Source organism: Myotis daubentonii, chromosome 10 (genome assembly GCF_963259705.1).
Source record: "Myotis daubentonii chromosome 10, mMyoDau2.1, whole genome shotgun sequence".
Lineage (NCBI taxonomy): Eukaryota > Metazoa > Chordata > Mammalia > Chiroptera > Vespertilionidae > Myotis > Myotis daubentonii.
This window is the reverse complement of record NC_081849.1, coordinates 47179233-47201667: the sequence shown is the minus strand read 5'-3', so window position 1 is coordinate 47201667 and position 22435 is coordinate 47179233. Positions and strand designations below refer to the sequence as shown.

At 34.4% G+C, this 22435-nt stretch overlaps 1 protein-coding gene across 14 annotated transcripts in view; it reads left to right on the top strand.

Moving 5' to 3' along the window:
* The window catches only part of KRIT1 (KRIT1 ankyrin repeat containing), a 38649-nt gene extending 17485 nt beyond the window's left edge, over window positions 1–21164 (top strand). For 9 of the 14 annotated variants that reach the window (XM_059712277.1, XM_059712278.1, XM_059712285.1 and 6 more), the window contains 9 exons: window positions 2066–2222; window positions 2885–2992; window positions 5082–5238; window positions 6264–6415; window positions 10471–10637; window positions 11325–11412; window positions 12136–12342; window positions 20073–20189; window positions 20680–21164. In XM_059712277.1, coding sequence (XP_059568260.1) covers window positions 2066–2222; window positions 2885–2992; window positions 5082–5238; window positions 6264–6415; window positions 10471–10637; window positions 11325–11412; window positions 12136–12342; window positions 20073–20189; window positions 20680–20748 — 1222 coding nt within the window. In that variant the 3' untranslated portion in view covers window positions 20749–21164. Of the gene's footprint in view, window positions 1–2065; window positions 2223–2884; window positions 2993–5081; window positions 5239–6263; window positions 6416–10470; window positions 10638–11324; window positions 11413–12135; window positions 12343–20072; window positions 20190–20679 lie in introns of those variants that run through there. The other 5 variants (XM_059712280.1, XM_059712279.1, XM_059712282.1 and 2 more) reach the window with 5 other exon arrangements.
* The last annotated feature ends 1271 nt before the right edge of the window (window positions 21165–22435 follow it).

Genomic DNA, 22435 nt, shown 5'->3' with positions numbered 1-22435 from the left:
AACTGCATGACATTAAGCAAGGTACTTCATTTCACTTCTTTGCCTCTCATTTTTTTTAATCTATATGTAAAATGCATTAATTAGATAATTTCTAGAGTTCTTTTCAGCTCAAATTCTTTTGTTTTACTGATTCCAGTATTTGTTATCAAGAAGCTAATTAGAGTTGCTTATAAATATACATTTTTCTTCCTTTTAAACTATGCCATTCCTTAAAAATATGCTCCTTTATTCTATCCATATGTTCTTGTCTGACCATTACAGAGTTTTTATATCAAATTTGTAAAAAGTTACCCTAAATCTTTTAAACTAAACAGTTGTTTACACATATTACTAGTAAATACTGCTAGTAGCAACAGTACTAAGAAAACTTCACATACTTTACTTGGAACTAAGCAAAAAGAGGTAGAGAATAGTTCAAACCTCAAGAAAGTACACTGTGGAATTAGGAAAGACACAGGCAGTGAATTTTAATTTAGAAATCCCAAATTTGTATTTGGCTCTTTTGTTGCCCTTTTGGGCAGGGTTATTTTCTCATCTAATAAAAGAATGGTAATATTTTCAACTATCTATTGCATAAAAACAGAAGTATGGTATAGTATTTAATGTGCTTTGGATTGCCCCTAGGTTTCAATCCCAACTGTTAGTTCCTAAAAGTATGACCTTTAGCAAGTTACTTAAAGTCTCTAAGGATCTGTTTCTTTATCTATAAAATGGGCTTAATCATAGTACCTTTCTTAAGATTAAAGAAGAAAATGCAAATAATGCTTTTAGAGTACTGGCATATAATAAGCACTCAATAAATCTTGGCTGTTACTATTAAAGTATTGTAATAATTTAAGATTTTGATTTTTAAATCTAAAGTTCATTCATGTTCAGTATTTCTTAAAAAATATTATTATTACAATACACCAAGGAAAAGTTTTATCCTTTGATAAAATTAACTTTGAGTGGCCCTGGCCAGGTGTCTTAGTGGGTTGGAGCATCATCCTATAAACCAAAAGGCTGTGGGTTCAATTCCCTGTCAGGGCATATCCCTAGGTTGTAGGTTCTTTTCCCAGTTGGGGTATGTACAGGAGGCAACTCACTGATGTCTCTCCTCCTCACCCTTCATCCCCTCCTTTCTAAAAATCAAAAACAAACCAGTTTTGAAGATGTGCAATTTCCCCTTAAATGCACCATATCTAAAAACAAATTTCCTTTCCTCTCTCCTCCTCCCACCCATTTATTTCTAAACAATTAATTACTTTTCCACCATTGCTTCAAACTGCATCCTTACATAAGTATTTGGCTGTAACCAAATGTTGGACTCACTACTCAATTTTCTGGGTCTTTGCTTTGCTTATTACTTTTCCCACTACCTAAAATATTTTACCTCTCTTCAATATCTCTTCAGTTTATTCCTATTTAAAATCCAGTTAAAGTTGTTAGCCTATTAAAACTCTTTACATGACCATCTTAGACTGAAATAATAATCTTCCTTTTCCAATATTTTTAAAGCATTAATTATATACTATCTTGATAAGTATATAGTACCTTATTTTGTTGGTTAGTATCCTAAGCTGTTACTTAAATTATAGAGCATTATGTAACTATTCCATGTTTTTTGTTTTACTTCTCTGATTACATTGTACTCCTTTATTAGAGCAGCGACCATGTATTTTACATATCTTTATGTGTCATCCATTACCTAACATAACAGCTACAATACAGAATTACATCTTCGGGCCTATTAAATCACAGGCCTTTGTGAAAAGTTTATGAGTTATTTTCTGATTCTGGACATATTTTTGACTAAACATTTTCTCTCTTTAAATTATAATTTTTGTACTTTATGTGCTCTATCTTGTGTTTGAGGTTATAGTTTCTCCGAATTGATCAGAAGTAAACACAGTTGAATTGAACCAGAATAATTAATAAGAAATCAGTCCCTAGGCAGTGAAAACATTGTCTGTATCTTAGTTCCTTGCTCTCTGCCAAGAAAAATCTTAGATTTCTTTGGGATGTCTTCTAAAATTTGGAGTTTTAAAACAATCGAAATGACTTTTTTTTCTTTTTTTTAAAATAGGCTCGGAAAGGTTGAGGCCACTCGCATATTGTTAGAAAAAGGAAAGTGCAATCCAAACCTTTTAAATGGACATCTTAGTTCTCCTCTTCATTTTGCTGCTGGTGGGGGACATGCTGAAATAGTACAGATTCTCTTAAACCATCCAGAAATTGACAGAGTAAGTTATTTTCCAGGTTGTTGTTGTTTTTTAATGTTTCAGCAGTGAATAACAAATAATGACACTAACATGCTCAGTAGTATACTTGAGAGGTTAGCTGAAAAATAAAAACAAATTTCACTTACTATACAGAATACATATTATGTGTAAACTTTGCTTTATACATAAACATTTTTGATGATGATAAAATATGTCTTGCATAAAATGTACCATTTAAGCCATTTTAGGAGTACAGTTCAGTGGCATTAAGTACATTCATATTACTGTTCAGTCTTCTACAGAATGTGTGTAAAATTTAACCTCTTTTCATTTCATATTGTAGTTTTTCAAAAATATATTTAAGAATGAAAAAGATTTTCTACCCACTTTCTAGAATTTGTATTAACAAGTATTTTGTGAAGGGAAAAAGAATAGTTTTAACAAAACCTGTGTTGTATTTGTAATCATAACTTTTAAAAAACAATAATCACATTGACCTGTGCTTTAAGTCTTTCATATTTTGGTAATTCATGTTTATTTTAACTACAGCATGTAGTAAGTATGGTTCATATTTACTACTTGAGGAGTCTTTTTTAAAATCAAACTTTAATATTTGCCTTTAGATTGCCATATATTTATAATGCCTTTTTTCTTTGTTCTCTTCTTTGCCCCCTCATTTTTAGCACATTACAGACCAACAAGGAAAATCCCCTTTAAATATTTGTGAAGAAAACAAACAAAATAATTGGGAAGAAACTGCAAAATTGTTGAAGGAAGCCATTAACAAACCAGTAAGATTACCTTCAGAGTAGAGCCAAGCATCCTACTTAAATTGATAAGTAATTTCAGGTTCTGTGACAAGGAGGAAGGGTGAATAGCTGGTTTCTTTACTGCTTTTATAAAACCTCATGGTTAGACTTCATAAGCATTAACTTTGTTATCATCCATATGGTTGGATGTTTATTCTTGCTTAACAAAATGAAACTTGCATAAGTAAATCTTTTAATCACTTAAAATTAATTTAATTTTCAGTATAATCTCTGTACTTGGTGTGCTAATTACAAATTAATCTGTTCATTGAAGCATATATCTCTACTTAGGCCTCCTCAGCAATGTTTTATATTTGTAAATATTGACATTAACCATCATTCATTAATTTAGTTTCAGCAAGTTATCTATTACAGATTCATTTTACTCCTCAAGAAAGTGCATGAGTTAAGATTGGAGATTTCCTAGCCTTTTTAAAAAATATATATATATATTTTATTGATTTTTTACAGAGAGGAAGGGGGAGGGATAGAGAGGTAGAAACATCAATGAGAGAGAAACATCGACCAGCTGCCTCCTGCACACCTCCTATTGGGGATGTGCCCGCAACCAAAGTACATGCCCTTGACCGGAATCAAACCCAGGACCCTTCAGTCCGCAGGCCGACACTCTATCCCCTGAGCCAAACCGGTTAGGGCTTTCCTAGCTTTTTTGTTTTGCCTGTTCAACCTGGCTTTCCATCTAATTATGTCCAAAATAACTAGCAGTGACATTAAGGTTGAAAAGAATTAACAATTAGAAAAAAACTCAATCCTAAAAGTTATAGTGATGATAAATCTATCATTAACTTAAAGATTTGAAAACTTGCAAACCAGATAAAAGGATTCATATTAACAGATATAGGATAAAAGTTTGGTACCAACAAATATAACCCATATGTCTGAGCCTTTCCAAACTTCCCATCAATGAGACAATAAGTCTTTGTTGAATATTCCTGTGAATTTAACATCATGAAATGCTGAAATTGATAACTGATAAAGAATATATGATCTCGCTCTGGTTGTTTTGGCTCAGTGGATGGAGCATCAGATGCAGACTGAAGGGTCTCAGGTTCCATTCCCGTAAAGGACACATGCCTGGGTTGTGGGCTCGATCCCCAGTAGGGGGCAAGCAGGAGACATCTGATCAGTGATTCTCCCTCATCATTGATGTTTCTATCTCTCTCTCCCTCTCCCTTCCTCTCTGAAATCAATAAAAATACATATTAAAAAAAAGAATATATGATCTCTCCCTTTAAAGATGATTACACACTCATGCACATTTTGTGAAAACACTATTCCATGAGCACAAGACAAGGGCAAGAAAATAGATAAGTGGTATAGGCAACTTTATGTTATACGTCATTGCAATTCATTTTCTAATTGTATATTAAAATACTTTTTTTTTCTTCCCATACTTTTTATATTGGAATGTAAAAGATAAAAGGAATTAGATACTTTTATCCAAAATGAACTGTCCTGGAAGTTGTTTGGAGACCCCATAACCACAAAAATGTTACTGAGAATTTTATTTGTCTCTAGGAATTTCTGAACTGGAGGGAAAAAAACTGGCTTAAGGTCCATTGCTTAAAACTTCTACCTGCGAAGTCTTCTATTACAGATTTCTCTTAGGACAAATTATTGGTGGTACACATTTCTGTAGTATAATTTTTGGCCCATTAGACTCATGAGGTACTTGACTAACACCAGATTTAGTCAACCAATGTATATCCCCCATTTGATATCTACATTGTACATAGCAGCTTACAAAAAAAAAAAATCCTCTCAGAAGATTTTGAAGTTGAATTTTTAAAAAAACAAACTAATTTGTCTTAGTTTCTCAAAATTATGTGAACATGGGATATCCAGAGGAAAATGTATTAGAAAATATAAATAATAAAAGTAAAATTTTTAAAAATATTGCCAGCACATTCTCACTTGAAGCCATTTTTCTGATATTTTCCATGTTAGAAATCTATATTAAGCAGATGAAGTTGAAATTAAAGCATTTTGGTGGATTTGGTTGTATAATTTCTAACCAGGTTACATAATTTATTATTATTCTTTGTTCTAGTATGAAAAAGTTCGAATATACAGAATGGATGGATCATACCGTTCTGTTGAACTGAAGCATGGAAATAATACTACAGTGCAGCAGATAATGGAAGGAATGCGTCTCTCTCAAGAAACACAGCAATATTTCACTATTTGGATCTGTTCAGAAAACCTCAGTAAGAAATTTGTTATTTTGTTGTGTGAACATCATTATTCTTTTTTGAAAGTGGGTTGGTCAATTACATTTAACATCAGTCTAACAACAGTTAATTACTGACTTTTAAATTTTAAAGTGATACAGTGTTCTTCTCTTTTATATAAATTATTTGTGCCCAAACTGTTGAAAAAGGTAAGCCCCCCCTCACTTAATTCAAACAATATTTTAAGTAGTAAAAAACAAAACATTTCTTTGGCAATGGAATTTTATTTGAATGCCATTAAATGTGGCGCTCATCCAACTTGCCTTTATTTTCAGTGCTCAAAATAATATAAAATTTCTTCTCTATATAAATTTTCTTTCAGATCTTTTTATTTAAAATCAATCTTTTACTGTAGATTTGTCTCTCAAATTATTGCAAATACATAAAGGATTTAATTGAGGTTGTTTTGATTGGTTATCTAATGGCTGTTTGTTTTTTTAACCATATACTACTACTGATTGTATCATAATTAGGCTATCATGAAATTAAGGATCTTAAATAGATTTAATAATTTTTTTTCTTTTAAAAATTATTCTCATAATTCTTCTTCTTTTTTTTTTAATCCTCACCAGAGGAAATTTTTTCCAAAGAGTGGTAGGGAGGGATGGGGGGAGGGAGGAGCAGGGGGGTAGTGGAGAGAAACATTGATGTGAGAGAAATATCTACTAGTTGCTCCGCAGGCACCCTCACCAGGGCCTTGGGTGGAAGCTGCAACTGAGGTATCTGCCCTTGACCGGAAATCTAACCCGTGACCCTTCAGTCCTTACAGTGACGCTCTTACCACTGAGAAACACCAGCCAGGGCAATTCTTATATTCTTAAAAACAAAAGCAATCAACTCAAGTCGGATAGTATTAATTAAAGTTGATGTTGATTTAAATTTACACTTAATTTGTGTGTAGTCGGTACTTAAGTGTAGAGAGTTTAATACAAAGTTTCTGTGCATTGATATAATTGATCTATTTTTACATTATCATTTATAAAAGGAAAGATGTTTTTCAGGCCTTCAACTCAAACCATATCATAAACCCTTGCAACATGTTCGGGACTGGCCAGAAATACTGGCTGAATTGACTAATTTGGATCCCCAAAGGGAAACACCACAGCTTTTCCTAAGAAGAGATGTGAGACTTCCTTTGGAAGTTGAAAAAAAGGTTTGCTTGAAAATCTTATTTACAGTCATGAAAATGTACAGAATTTATTGAGTTCCTATAGTGGGCACTACAGGCAGAATTTGTGCTCTTCTTGTACAGGTGGGGTTCACTTCTGTTTTTCTCTTCAGTCCTCACATCCCTTTGGTAAATGGTAGAGTTTGGGTCAGGCTGCTTTAATAAAGCCCTTGGTTGGTTTTCTGTTTTTCCTTTCATTGTCTTAGAATGCAAAAGAAATAAGAGAGTCTATCCTAAAGAGAATTATTAGCAACCAGATAGAAGGCAGATTATACAAAAAAATTTTTTTTCAGAATAGTATAGTGTCAAAGGTAAATTTAATAAAGGGCTAATAAGGTGTGTAAATCTCAAAGGAGCAAAGAGATACTTGGAATGGGGGAATACAGAAAAGAATATTCTAACTGGAGAAAATGATATTTGTAAAAGGGACATAAAAAATTGTTCTCTACAGTCAGTAAGTAGCTGTTCTCAACGCAAGCAGAGAATTATATAGCTAGTAAAAAAAGAAAATATAATTTACATTGGATAAAAAGATCTCTGTTCCAAACAAGTATGTTTGGATTTGAATTAGACTATAAAGGTTACTGTAGATAGCTATGAAAATTGGGGTAGGAGGGAAGTCTCAAAACTGAAAAAAAATATATAATGCATTTATATATTCTTTATTCAAGAAAATATTAAACAAATAAGGTTAAGCAAATTTCAGCACAAGAAAATTTCAATGACCATGTCCAAACTTGGTAAATGTTTTGTGCCTGACTACTCATATTGTCCCTCTGAGATTTGATCCTGTTACCCAAATATGCTAGAAGGTATAACAAAATTTGTATAAAATTTACCAAAAACTAAGATATTGATTATTTATTAAAAATATGTTAGAATCAAAAAAAATGTTAGAATCACAAATAGAATGAAGGAAATAAAACCACGTGATCATCTCAATTGACATACAAAACTAGGAATAGATAGGAGCTTCCTCAATATGGTAAATGGAGTTTATGAAAAACTCAAAACATCATACTCAATGTTGAAAGACTGACAGCATTCCTCTTAAGATCAGAAACGAGACAAGGATGTCTGTTTTCATAACTGCTATTTTACATAGTACTGGAAGTTTTAGCCAGAGCAAGTAGACAAAAGACAGAAAGGGAGGGAGGGAGGGAGGGAGGGAGAGAGGAGAAAGAAGAAAGAAAAGGCATCCAAATATGAAAAGGAAAAGTAAAACTATTCACAAATGAGAAACCAATTTAAACCTATTAAGATGGCTATAATAAAAATTTATAAAGGAAAAATGACAAGTATTGGTGAAGATGTAGAGAAATTGGAACCCCCCTGTACATTGCAAATGAGAGTATAAAATGGTGCAGTCTCTATGAAAAAAAATTTAGTGGTTCTTCAAAAAACTAAACAGGATTACCATACGATCCAGCACTTTCTCTCCTAGGTGTATACCTGAAGAATTAAAAACAAGAAATCAAACAGATACCTGTATGCAGTGTTCAGGGGAGCACTATTCACAAATAGCCCAAAAAGTGGAAACAAAGTGTTCATCAAGAGATAAATAAACAAAATGTAGTATATACCTACAATGAAATAATATTCAGCTGTAAAAAGGGATGAAGTTCTTATACATGCCATAACATGGACCCTGAAAACATTATGTTAAATGAAATAAACCAGACACAAAAAGATAAATATTGTATGATTCTACTTACATTAAACATTTGGAACAGGCAAATTCATGTAGTCAGAAAGTTGATTAGTAGTTGCCACAGGTGAGTGGCACAGGGAGAATGAAGAATTATTACTTAATGGTTACAGATTTTGATTGGGTGATGAAATGTGAAAATAGTGGTTGGTGAAGGTTGCTCAACATTGTGAATGTAATAAATGCCACTGAATAATATGCTTAAAAATGGTTAAAATGAAAAAAATTTTTGTTGTATGTATTTTAACATAGTTTTTAAAAATATATTAGATTCATGAAATCTGGAAATAATATAAGTATACTTAGTCTGTCTTCCTTCTTCACCTAAGTAATGTTTTAGAAGTTGGCTGGTAGAGAAAAAGAACAATAATGATAATACTCAGATGATAAATTGCATAAATATTTTATAAATAATATAAAGTAGGCTCAAATGAAAAAAAGCAAGGCTTAGTAAGTACTTAAGGTAAATCAGAATATCATGATCATCTGGGAAAGTAGTTGTTTTCTGTCACTTTTTATTTCTTATTTTTATACCAGTCCCTTTAGCTTTCCTTGCATTGCTGGCTTGGTGGTGATAAACTCCCTTAGCCTTTTTTTGTCTGTGAAGCTTCTTATTTCCCCTTCAAGTTTGAATGATAGCCTTGCTGGATAGAGTATTCTTGGATTCAGTCCTTTGCTTTGCATCACTTTGTAAATTTCAGTCCATTCTTTTCTGGCCTGATGTGTTTCTGTTGAGAAATTCTGTCACTTTTTATGTAATTTAGGAATTCCTATTTGTACTGTCTTTAAAATAGAATAATTGCATTTTTGGTTAGCATCATTCTTTTAGGATTAAAATAGACTGATTTCATTTAAAAAGAACAATAGTTGATTGATAGTTATTGAACATACTATTAGGAATTATACCTCAGCTGAAACTTCAAATTCACTGTCAATTTTTATAGAAAAATGTTTTCTTTTATCTTCTTTCTAACATTTTATTTTGAGACAGTAAAACCCATAGGAAAGTTGAAAAAGAAAATTTATACCATATCATTCATTAAATTACTGATTGTTAATGTTTTGGTACATTTGCTTCCTATTTTCTCTCTTTTCTTTGTGAACCATTTAAAAGAGAGTTGCAGACATTATGGCACTTCATCCCTGCATATTTCAACAGGCATCTCCCAAAGGGCATTTCTATATACTACATTACTCTTTATAGCCTAATAAAATTAGTATTTCTATAATAACACCTAATATCAGATCTATATTCAGATTTCTCCCAATTGTTTTAAAGTCTTTTATAGCTCCCATCTGTAGGATCTAATCAAGGGTCATGCTTTGCATTTGATTATTAGTCTCTTGTAATCTAGAACGATTCCCTCCTTTTTTTTCATGAAATTCTGTTTTTTATATTACGGAGTATTATAAGATATTATTTTAGTTAAAGTGGCAAAAATAATCTTTGCCATAAAGAATTGGATCATAGTGAGTTATATTTGGAAGTGTTTTAAGTATTCATTCAGAAACTCTATAATTGGTGACTTTTTCCAAGTAGAGCTATATTCTGTAGAGTAGCATTTTTTAGTATGGTAATCTTTTTGGATAAAGTGAAACTTTAAAGTTTTTAAAACATAAAAAAAGCATATGCTCTCCTTTAGTGTTATTTGCAAGTGCCAAGTATTTTTCGTCAAATAAAACACATTTGTCTTAAACTTTTTTAAACTACACATACCATACTTCTGAGAATTAACACACTTCCTTTTATCTTCTTTGAGTTTGGTATGAGTTCTTTTTAGAAGCATAATTAGAAAAATGTTTGAAGAATATAAAGCATTTGAGTATTTGTGCTCAAATTATCCATATCCTATATCCATAAACTGGTGAAATTTTATTGGACTGTAAATCAGAGGTTAGCAAACTATGGCCTATTGCCATATCTGAACTGCTGCTTATTTTTGTAAATCCTGCAAGTTACTAAAGGTTGAAAAAAATTCAAAAAAACAATATTTCATGTCATGTGAGAATTTTATGAAATTCAGATTTCAGTAACCATGTCTATAGTGTTATTGGAATACCACCACACCCATTTGTTGATGTATTGTCTGTGGCTGCTTTTGTGCTAACAGTAGCAGAGTTGAGTTATTGTAAGAGACTGTATGACTCACAAAGTTTAAAGTATTACCGTCTGGCCCTTAATAGAAAAAAAATTTCAGCCCATGCTCTTAAGCAATAATGGCTTATTTATATACAGATATATAATTTTTGCTTTTCTATATTAGATAATGACAAGTTGTATTTTTGTAATAGGAAATTATAGCTTAATAACTGAATACTTTTTTCTTTTAAGATTGAAGACCCACTAGCTATTCTTATTCTCTTTGACGAAGCCAGATATAACTTATTGAAGGGCTTTTATACAGCTCCTGATGCCAAACTGATAACATTAGCAAGTCTGCTGTTGCAAATAGTTTATGGAAATTATGAGAGTAAGAAGCACAAGCAAGGTTTCCTAAAGTAAGTATTTCATGTGAATGTAATGTGTGGTCTTGTGCTATGCTTAAGATTCAATTTAACCAAGAATATTTAGAGATAAATATTTATACATTAGTTTGGAATTAAATACAGTCAGCCCTCTGAATCTGTGGACTCCACATTCACAGATTCAACCAACCTCAGTTTGAACCCATGCATATAGAGAACTGACTGAGGGACTGAGCATCCTCAGGAATCCTGGAACCAATCCCCCTTAGATGCCAAGAGACTTACAAAGCGTGGAATGAGAAGGAAAAAAAAAACACAAAACTATGTAAAGCGTTCTTTAAGTTATACTCTCTAAGTTCACCAAAACTTAAATGAGTGGTAGGAAAATGTTATAAGGCAGATGCATTTAAAAATCCCACCACAAAAACTAGTTTCATGTTGAGAGAAAACAGTGAGGTTTTAGCACATCTTATGTTTGTTTATTGTGGTTTTCAATTTTCAAAAAATATTTTGTGGTTACTGAAAAAAGAAACATTTCTCTGAATTGAATGGTGTTAAGATTGTGGCTTTTGTTTAAAAATTTTTAGAGCTCTCTGATATTTTACAACATAGTATGTTTTAGATAAAAACTCCAGTTACTTAAAGCCTTTTGTGTCTAAATGAATATATTACTTTAGCTACTAAAGATTTTTAAAAAGATGTTGGCATATTTGCTTACAGTGAAGAAAATCTAAAATCCATTGTACCTATTACCAAATTGAAAAGTAAGGCACCTCACTGGACAAACCGAATACTTCATGAATACAAGGTAAGTTGTTTAATAGAACTAAAAAGACATTTTTATAAAAGAGTTGAAATTTTGTTAGTGTTATTAATATGCTTTAAATAAAGTTCATAAAACATATAGTCCTGAAAAAGGATTTTTGGGGTCACATGCCTGAAACTGAAAGGAAGACATTTTTATATTTCTGTTTTTTTGTGTTGTTGTTTTTTTAAACATATATTTTAGAGGGAGAGGTGGAGAGAGAGAAACATCAATGAGAGAGAAATATCAGTCATTTGCCTCCTGTACAAGCCTGAACCCCAGGATCTAATCTGAAACCTAGGTATGTGCCCTGACCAGGAATCAAACCCAAAACCTTTTGGTGTACAGGATGATGCTCCAACTAACTGAACCACCTGGCCAGGGCAAGGAAGTTATTTTTATTTTAAATGTAGAATCTTTTCATAAATTCCTTTTATGTGCTGCATACCATGGTAAGGACTAGTGATTTTTTAAAATACTTGAAATAATATCTCTGTCCATGAGTCACTTAAAAAACCTAATAGTATAGATAAATATATTTTAGACCTTGATATTTCTTTTTTCTTTTTTAATGTAAAATCTCAAAAAAAAATTGCTCTTGGGATAATGTCACACATTCTTCTTGGAGGTCAGCCTTGATTTTAGAAACTGCTTAGTTGGCCTCTTTGGATTATCAAAGGTACCTTCTCCTTTCACATCTCTTTATTTTACTTTTTTTGTTTTTAGAATCTTAGTACAAGTGAGGGTATCAGTAAAGAAATGCATCACCTTCAGCGCATGTTCTTACAGAATTGTTGGGAAATTCCTACATATGGAGCAGCTTTTTTCACAGGACAGATATTTACAAAGGCAAGCCCCAGCAATCATAAAGTCATCCCTGTGTATGTAGGAGTGAATATAAAAGGACTTCATCTCCTCAACATGGAAACTAAGGTAGATTTTCAGCTCTTTTTGACTAGTCACATACTATAGTAGCTAAAATAACAGTGCCAGCCTTAAGAATCTAGAAATGGCATATATGCAAGCCTGTCATTGCAATTTCATTTTTTTTTTAATGCTTAAAGTATTACAAAGGGTGTTACATATGTGTCTTTTTTTTTTTCCCCCGCCCTTGACTATCCCCTGGCCTCCCCCACCCCCCAGCGTCCCATGTCCATTGGTTATGCATATATGCATGCATACAAGTCCTTCGGTTGATCTCTTATACCCCTCCCTCCTGCCCCCCAACTTTCCCCGGCCTTCCCACTGCATTTTGACAATCTGTTCGAGGCAGCTCTGCCTCTGTATCTATTACTGTTCAAAAGTTTATAATGGTCTCTATTATCCATGAATGAGTAAGATCATGTGGTATCTTTCCTTCATTGACTGGCTTATTTCACTTAGCATAATGCTCTCCAGTTCCATCCATGCCGTTGCAAATGGGAGGAGTTCCTTCTTTTTTACAGCAGCATAGTATTCCATCATGTAGATGTACCACAGTTTTCTAATCCATTCATCTACTGATGGGCACTTAGGCTGTTTCCAGATCTTAGCTATGGTGAATTGTGCTGCTGTGAATTGTGCTGCTATGAACATGTGGGTGCATATATCCTTTCTGATTGGTGTTTCTGGTTTCCTGGGATATATTCCTAGAAGTGGGATCACAGGGTCAAATGGGGGTTCCATTTTTAGTTTTTTGAGGAAACTCCATACTGTCTTCCATATGCAATTTCATTTTTAATAGCAAAGGGTGGGAGGGGTTTAAAAACTAAATCATTATCAATAGGGGTTAACATGTTAATTATAGTACATTTCTACATTGAAATATCTTTTGGCTATACAAGAGAATGAAGAATATTTTTGTGTAGAATGATCTCTAAGATGTATTTAGTGGAAAAGCAAGGTGCTGAAGCATATGTAATGTGCTACCTTTTGTGTAAAAATGGGAGAAGTAGGTATTTATCCAAAGAAAACCAAAACACTGACTCTAAGAAATATACACTACCATGTTCAATGTAGCATTATTTACAATAGCCATTATACGGAAACAATCTAAGTGTCCAATGATGGATGACTGCATTAAAAACAATGTGACACACACACACACACACACACACACACACACACAATGGGATATTATTCAGCCATTAAAAAAAATGAAATCTTGCCATTTGTGACAACGTGGATGGACTTTGAAGGTCTTATACTTAGTGACATAAGTTAGACTGAGAAAGACGAATACCATATGATCTCACTTATATGTGTAATATTACCAAAAAAAGACAAAACTATTTTGTTACATGTCAATTATAGTTCAATTTTTTTAATAGGGGAAGTGAATGCTATCCTATATAATAAAAGGCTAATATGCAAATTGTCCCCTTGGGAATTCGACCGGAAGACCAGGAGTTCACTCGCTATGATGTGTGCTGACCACCAGGGGGTGGCACAGACCATGGCAAGCGACCAGTGGTGGCAGCGGGGTGCTGAGGGAGCAAGGGAAGAAGGAAGAGAGGAGGCGGGGAACCTGATCAGCCCTGATCTCTGCCAGGCCTAGGAACCCTACCTGTGCAGGGGCCTCTAGTATTTTATATCAGAGTGACTTGTTGGGATAAGGAATAAGCTGACATATTCCAGTGGCATTCATAATCCCGTGCACATTTCATCCCGTCCCCCAAAACTTCAAATGAAGTTTCTATGTCACATATTTTCCCCTTCAAATACATATTTTTTTCATTTAAATCTGATTGATTTTTAAAATAATCACAGTTAAGCCCTGGCCGGTTTGGCTCAGTGGATAGAGCGTCGGCCTGTGGACTTAAGGGTCCCAGGTTCGATTCTGGTCAAGGGCATGTACCTTGGTTGCAGGCACATCCTCAGGAGGGGGTGTGCAGGAGGCAGCTGATCGATGTTTCTAACTCTCTATCCCTCCCTTCCTCTCTGTAAAAAAATCAATAAAATATAAAAAAAATAAAGTAAAATAAAATAATCACAGTTAAAATGGTTTTTAAGTTGCAAATGGCATAGAGTGAGAAGTCTCCCTCCCACTCTTGTTCCCAGTTACCTGGTTCCCTTCTCTAAAAGCTTCAAAAGACTTTTTATGGTTTACAAACAATATGTATTATGGGGCGGGGGGCGGGGGGGTGGTGGCGGCCAGCTGGAGGGAAGGACTGCAGGAGGTTGGCTGGCCATCTGGGGGGATGGGACCAAGGGAGGTTGGCCGGAAGCGGGGAGGGACTGCCGGAGGTTGGCTGGCCAGGAGGAGAGACCATGGGAGGTTGGCTGGCCACCAAGGGGAGGGATTACGGGAGGTTAGCTGTGGGAGTGCACTGACCACCAGGGGTCAGTGCGTGTCCCTGGTGGTCAGTGCATGTCATAGCAACCGGTCAACCAGTCATTCTGTTGCTTAGGCTTTTGTATATATAGATGGGGTCATCATTTACATTTAGTATATATATATATATATTTTTTAAATATATTTGATTTTTTTACAGAGAGGAAGGGAGAAGGATAGAGAGTTAGAAACATCGATGAGAGAGAAACATTGATCAGCTGCCTCTTGCACATCCACTACTGGGGATGTGCCTGCAACCAAGGTACATGCCCTTGACTGGAATCGAACCTGGGACCCTTGAGTCCGCGGGCTGACGCTCTATCCACTGAGCCAAATAGGTTAGGGCAACTTTTAGTATATTTGACACATTTTACAGGACAGTAAGCTTTCTAGTTTGTATAGGAAGCTAATAAAAATCATCACTGCCCTGACTAGTTTGGCTCACTGGATAGAGCATTGGCCTGCGGACTCAAGGGTCCCAGGTTCGATTCCGGTCAAAGGCATGTACCTTGGTTGTGGGCACATCCCCAGTAGGGGGTGTGCAGGAGGCAGCTGATTGATGTTTCTCTCATCAATGTTTCTAGCTCTCTATCCCTCTCCCTTCCTCTCTGTAAAAAAATCAATAAAATATATTTTTTTAAAAATCAAATCACTTTGTCCTAACCGGTTTGGCTCAGTGGATAGAGTGTCGGCCTTTGGACCGAAGGGTCCCCGGTTCGATTCCGGTCAAGGGCATGTACCTTGGTTGCGGGCATATCCCCATTCCCATGAATGTTTCTAACTCTCTGTCCTTCTCCCTTCCTCTCTAAAAAAGTCAATAAAATATTTTTTTAAAAAATCAAATCACTGGCCGAGACTGGTTTAGCTCAGTGGATAGAGCGTCGGCCTGCAGACTGAAGGGTCCCAGGTTCGGTTCCGGTCAGGGGCATGTACCTGGGTTGTGGGCACATCCCCAGTGGGAGGTGTGCAGGAGGCAGCTGGTCGATGTTTCTCTCTCATCGATGTTTCTAACTCTCTATCTCTCTCCCTTCCTCCCTGTAAAAAATCAATAAAATGTATTTAAAAAAAAAAAAAGTAATAACTAAGCTTATGCATTTAAAAAAGATACTTTGTTAAAAAATTTCACCATAAACCTTATTTTTATTTTCATCATTATTTTAAGTCTTTATTATGTAATCATATAACTTCTGAAAGTATCCTAATCGTAGTTTAGTCATTTCATGATAACTCAGGATCATCCTTATGGACCGTGCTGTTAGATATGCCTGTGAGTAGAGATAGCGAATATGTAGGGATGTTGAGCTGAATAGGGACTGACTTAGGTAATTGACCTAGAACTTAATTTTTTAAAGTTTATTTTTTAATTACAGTTGACATACAATATTAGTTTCAGGTGTACAACATAGTGATTAGACATTTATATGCTTTATGAAGTGACACCCCAGTAATTCTTTTACCCATCTGACACCATCTATAGTTATTACAATATTATTGACTATATTCCCTATGTTGTACTTTACATCACCGTGACTTTTATATCTGGCAATGTGTACATCTTAAACCCTTTCACCTTTTCAAATCATACCCCTAATTTCCCTCCCATCTGGTAACTATCAGTTTCTCTGTATCTATGAGTTTGTTTCTGTTTTGTTGGGTTTTTTTGTTTGTTTGTTTGTTTTAGATTCTACATATGAGCAAAATCATATGATACTTGTCATTCTTTGCCTGACTTACTTCACTTAGCATAATTTCTTTAAATCTCTAATGTTGGCTTGTTTGGGGGTCATTTGCTTATCATTTTCTATTTAAACTATTTTAGTCATACAAAAATAGCTTTTTAGTAGCTTGTAATCACTTTTCTCTTTATGTTGTTAAAGAAAATGGAGGATAAATTCTCACCCTTTCAAGAAATTTTTTCTCTGCTATTGCAGAGCATTTTATACTAATTTCTACAAATCCTTCATTAAATTGGATGGTAATGCTGTGAGTGTAACGCTGAGCCTTTTCTCTATACTGTATTTTATGTTTGACCTTTGGTGTTCAAATGATGGTTCAGCAATATTTATACCATTGTATATTTGAATAATATTCTGGGTCTAGGAGTTGAGTGAGATAGAAGTATCAGGCAGAGGACTATAACGATATTATTAGTTAATAGTCTGCTTTGTCAGGATAAGATGTTCAATTTTTAGAAATAGAAACCGTGTGCATGGGAATTTAAAAAGATGATTGAACCCAAGGGTTATGATGTTTTCTGTCCACTTAATCATTATCTTGTGTTCAGTAAGCCAATGATAAATTTATAGCACCTATGAAAACGAAATGATTACATTTTCTAATCACAGATGAGAGCAATCAACTTGTTCTGAATTGTCTTAGATTCACAAACATCTGCAAGCCTTGAATTTTTCAAGCTTACTTAAACATCTTTATCTGCAAAAATACTTTCATTTGCATTTAAAACTCTACATGGGATACAATAGCTTCAGAGATTCACAGGAACAGCCAGAAGCCAGAGAATACAGCTGTGGGCTTTTTTTATATATCTATTATTTTTACCTTCTGTATTTTGTTTCTTTTTTAAATAATGAAAGTTGCCCATCAGAAAATATAGCTCAACCAATGTCAGCTCATCAGAGACTTGTTTGTTCTACTTACATAAAATGTAGACAATACTCAATAGATAAGTACACTGTGTTTTGGTTCAGTGTTTTACTATAGTGAAAGCATTGCAGTCTTCATAACTGAACTACACTTGTTAATATATCTTCAACCTTCATAGTACCCAGGCAATAGGTTGCCCTTTGATGGTGTCGATTTATGTTGACCATAGTTCCCCTCTGAAATAAAAGTGCTTATTTAAATACCCACATTATGCCATTCTTTGGGATCACTTGTCCACACCACAATTTCTCTTGTACCGGTATGTTCTCATCAGCTATGTGGTACTTCTGACTTCTGTGGTTTTCCCTTTATGGTTCTCAACTATCCCTGCCATTCTCTTGTGCTTTTTTACTTCCCTCACTAAGTATGTTGACCTTTTTAGGTTTTACTTCCAAATGAGAGCTACTTTTTCCTTCTGGGGCAAATAGATCTCTCAAAACCATAATATGGAATCTTTGGCTCTACAACCCCATTCAGGTGTTTTTTTGTAAAATATATTTTATTGGTTTTTTACAGAGAGGAAGGGAGAGGGAAAGGGATAGAGAGTTAGAAACATCGATGAGAGAGAAGCATCAATTCAGCTGCCTCCTGCACACACCCTCTGGGGATGTGCCCACAACCAAGGTACATGCCCTTGACTGGAATCGAACCGGGGACCTTTCAGTCCGCAGGCCAACGCTCTATCCACTGAGCCAAACCAGTCAGGGCTCAGGTGTTTTTATTATTATGGATTTCTCAAGAAATATAATGGCTTTTAACAACAAAACTTTTATTTTTTTAACTTAAGGTCTCAGTACTTTTGTTGGTAATTTGACTTCCATATAGTTAAGTTGGTAATCCACAGATGTATTTTTTCCTTATTTTAAACTATCTAGAGACCATATTAATGGACTATTTCTTGCTTCTTTATTAAACAAATTCCATGTGCCTAATCTTCAAGAGATATGCAGTTTAACATATTATTGTATCTCAACTCAATGTTTCAGTGTGCACCTTGGCAAATAGCTATTTTATCATATCTTGTCTATAAAATTATATTTTATAATATAAATGTAGATAGCTATTTTTAAACAAGAATATTAGTTTACCATTATATATGATAGTCATGTAAATTAATTATGTTTTATTTACAGAACCTCACTTTTAAAATGCCCTAAATCATTACCTTTTTAGCTTATCCTTAGCTTATTTTTACAATCAATAAGTTAAGAACCGTTAGTCATAGAAAGCTAATGTTTCTACACATACATATTTTAAAGGATGACATGAACACTTTGTGCAAAGAGTATATTTTAATGGCAAGGAAATGCAAGTTACTACTAGGAGAGTATTATTAAAAATAATCAAAAGAATATATTGAATGCCTACTTACTTATACTGAGATGTTAGGGAAGTATAGGAATAGGTTGCTCTAGTGTTGTTTTTTAATTGTTCTGTTGCGCTCTAGCCGGTTTGGCTCAGTGGATAGAGCATAGGCCTGCAGACTGAAGGGTCCCAGGTTTGAATCTGGTCAAGGGCACATGCCCAGGTATGGGCTCAATCCCCAGTAAGAGGAGTGCAGAAGGCAGCCAATCAATGATACTTTCTCATCATTGATGTTTCTCTCTCTCCCTCTCTGAAATAAAACTATATTTTAAAAAATAGTTGTGATGAATTTATGAAGGGTATATTTTTAAGTATGCTTATTTTTACAATATATATATATCAGTATATTTCAGCGAGATGAAATTGCCTAGGACAGTGTTACTCCTATTACATAAATTTCAGGTCTGAAAATACTATGTGAATATTTAAAAGTTAGTGAATAAAGTAAAAGGGATTTTAACATGCAGAAAATAAATACTTGTAGTACATTTAATTTTCTTGAAAGTCACTGATATAATGGGCATCTTTTTTATTCCTCAGCTTTAACTGAGATGTAATGAAATATAACATTGTGTAAGTTTAAGGTGTGTACAACATGTTGATTTGATACACATATATTGTGAAATGATTACCACTATAGCATTGGCTAACACCTCCATCACATCATATAATTATCATTTCTTTTTTTGTGGTGAGAACATTTAAGATCATTTAGCAACTTTCAAGTGTATAGTACAGCATTATTTACTCTAGTCACCATGCTGTACATTAGAACTTAATCATCTTTTAACTGAAAGTGTGTACTCTGTGACGAACATCCCTTGGATTTCTCCCACCTGCCAGCCCCTGGTAACTACTATTTTATTACCTGTTTCTATGAGTTTGGCTTTTTTAGATTCCACATACAAGCGATATCATATAGTATTTGTCTTTCTCTATCTGACTTATTTCACTTAATGTCATGTCCTCAAGGTCTATTCATGTGGTCGCAGATAACAGGATTTCCTTATTTCTCATGGCTGAATAATATGCTTGGGTGTGTGTGCATGTGTGCATGCACATGTACACACATACATACCATAGAATGGGCATCTTTAAAAATTGTTGTCAGTTTGATAATAAAAAAATGTGTCATTGCTTGAGGCAGTATCCTGAGAGCCTACTATATATGTAGCTCTGTACTGCAGGTTGTTTGAAGTTAGTGTGGTGCTTTCTTTGAATAAGTTTTATTCTAACATTAGACCTGACTAGATAAGTGTAGATAGTAAAAGATTGGTGCTTTTAATATATTTCAATACAACAATTTTTCATTATGTTGTAGGCTTTACTCATCAGTCTCAAGTATGGCTGTTTTATGTGGCAATTGGGAGATGCTGGTACATGTTTTCAGATCCATAGTATGGAAAATAAAATGAGCTTTATAGTACATACAAAACAGGTAAGTACTCATCAATTATTCTGGACTTCTAATAATGAGCTATTATATTGGTAAAATTATTTTTTATAAGTGAACAATCCGTTTTACTTCAAGGAAAACTGCTAGTATGTAATGAAATGAAAACATTTAAGGGGAAAAAGCATGCCTTTCCTAAGCAAACCAAGTCAGAAATGTATATGAATAATTTATTTCAGTCTTATAACATGAAACTCTCTTTTTCTGCCATTATAAAAAATTCTGGTCAGTATTGCCTATCTCTTCTATCAGGTGGTCCTTCCCTGTTCTTGACCAGTATCCTATCTGAGCCACCAGTTGAATCCAGCAGGTCATTTTTTAAATCCCTCAAAAGCCTGAGTAAATACTCTATTCTTGACAGGCTGTACCCTGATAAGAAAGTTCCTTTACAATAGCTAGAGAATTGCCCACTGCCATGTATGTCATTTACTCATCTAACATGCTTCATATTTATTGTCAACATTTTACTTTGTAGGCTGGCCTCGTGGTGAAACTGTTAATGAAGCTAAATGGACAGTTGATGCCTACCGAAAGAAATTCTTGAGAGGAAAGCAACTGATACTTAAGCCACCACATTTTGTGATACAGACTTTTTTCCATGAAAGATTTCTTAAACTATTATTTGTAACAAGGCACTAAGTCTCTTGTAATATATATGTATACTATTATGTTGTACAGAATCTGTACTTATGTTTGGTGTGTAATATACCAATTACTTTTATATAATATCCTCATAAACTATTCTAATTTTTTCAGAGAAACACACAAAAGAATAGAGGTTGATAGCCTGGATAATGTTAGACAAAATAGTAAGCTTTATAAAAAGTTATTTTTGGTAAATGGTAAAGAATTTAGAAGAAATGTGATGAAATTAAAATACATATAGCTTTGCTATAACTTTGTGTGTCATTTCAAAACATACTTTAATGTCAACATGATTTTAATAAATAAATGTATTTTTGCCGAAACCGGTTTGGCTCAGCGGATAGAGCGTCGGCCTGTGGACTGAAGGGTCCCAGGTTTGATTCCGGGTTGTACCTGGGTTGCAGGCACATCTCCAGTAGAAGATGTGCAGGAGGCAGTTGATCAATGTTTCTAACTCTCTATCTCTCTCCCTTCCTCTCTGTAAAAAATCAATAAAATATATTTTTTAAAAAAAGAAATGTATTTTCTACTTAAGCTATAATAACACTTATTTAAAACATTTTTCTGCCCTAGCTGGTTTGGCTCAGTGGATAGAGCATTGGCCTGCGGACTGAAAGGTCCCAGGTTTGATTCTAGGGCGTCGTCTGTTTATTTTTAATGATGCTCTATCTGAACCTTATTAAAATTAGGATTATGTTGTTAAGTTTAATGATAAAGCCTGATTTAATTTCTGAGCTAAGCACCTTTGATTCTAGATAGACAATTCCTTGGTTCAATTTCATCCATTCCAATGGCCTCAGCTGTTACTAAGAGCCCTGTTGACTCCCAAATCTAAAACTTTAGCCTCAACCTCTCTCTGAACTCCAGATCTTAGTTTCCAATTTCCTGCTATTCTAGCTCCACTTAAATGACCTACACAAGGACCTTTAGTTTCATCATAGCTGGAAACAGAATTGTTTCGTCTACTTGCTCCATCCTATACTTGTATTGTGTAATTGGTTAATGGCGTTATCAAATTTCATCCAGTTACTTAGCCTGGCAATCTTGGAGTGGTCTTCACCTTTTCCCTCTTTAATCACCCTACACATTCTATTTATCGAATTCTGTTCACTGTCATGTCAGTCCTTTCCCATTCCTTCCTCCCTGTTCGCACAGCAACCATCCTAGTTCAGGTCTTCACCATCTATTCCAAGGCTCCTGGTAGCTTCCTCCTCTGACTCATGCTCTACACCCTCTCACCTATCTGTCACACTGGTGCCAACCTAACCTTTCTCATCCATCTGATTATTTCATTACCCTTTGAAAACCCTCTTCACTACATGCTGAATTAAACTTTAGTTCCTTAGTAATGAGTACAGGGCCCTTAATACTCCGTCACACACCTGCCTATCCAGGTTAATATCCAACCGCTTCATACTCATCCTGTGCTCCCTCCTACCCAGTGTTTTCTAACCCTGGCTCTGCAGTCACACGGGGAATTTGAATACTTTATGACTTAATTTTAGGGTGGGGCCCAAGCATTTCTGTTTTTAAAGTATCCCATGGGTATTTGATACACAGCTTAAGTTTTAGAACTACTGTTATAA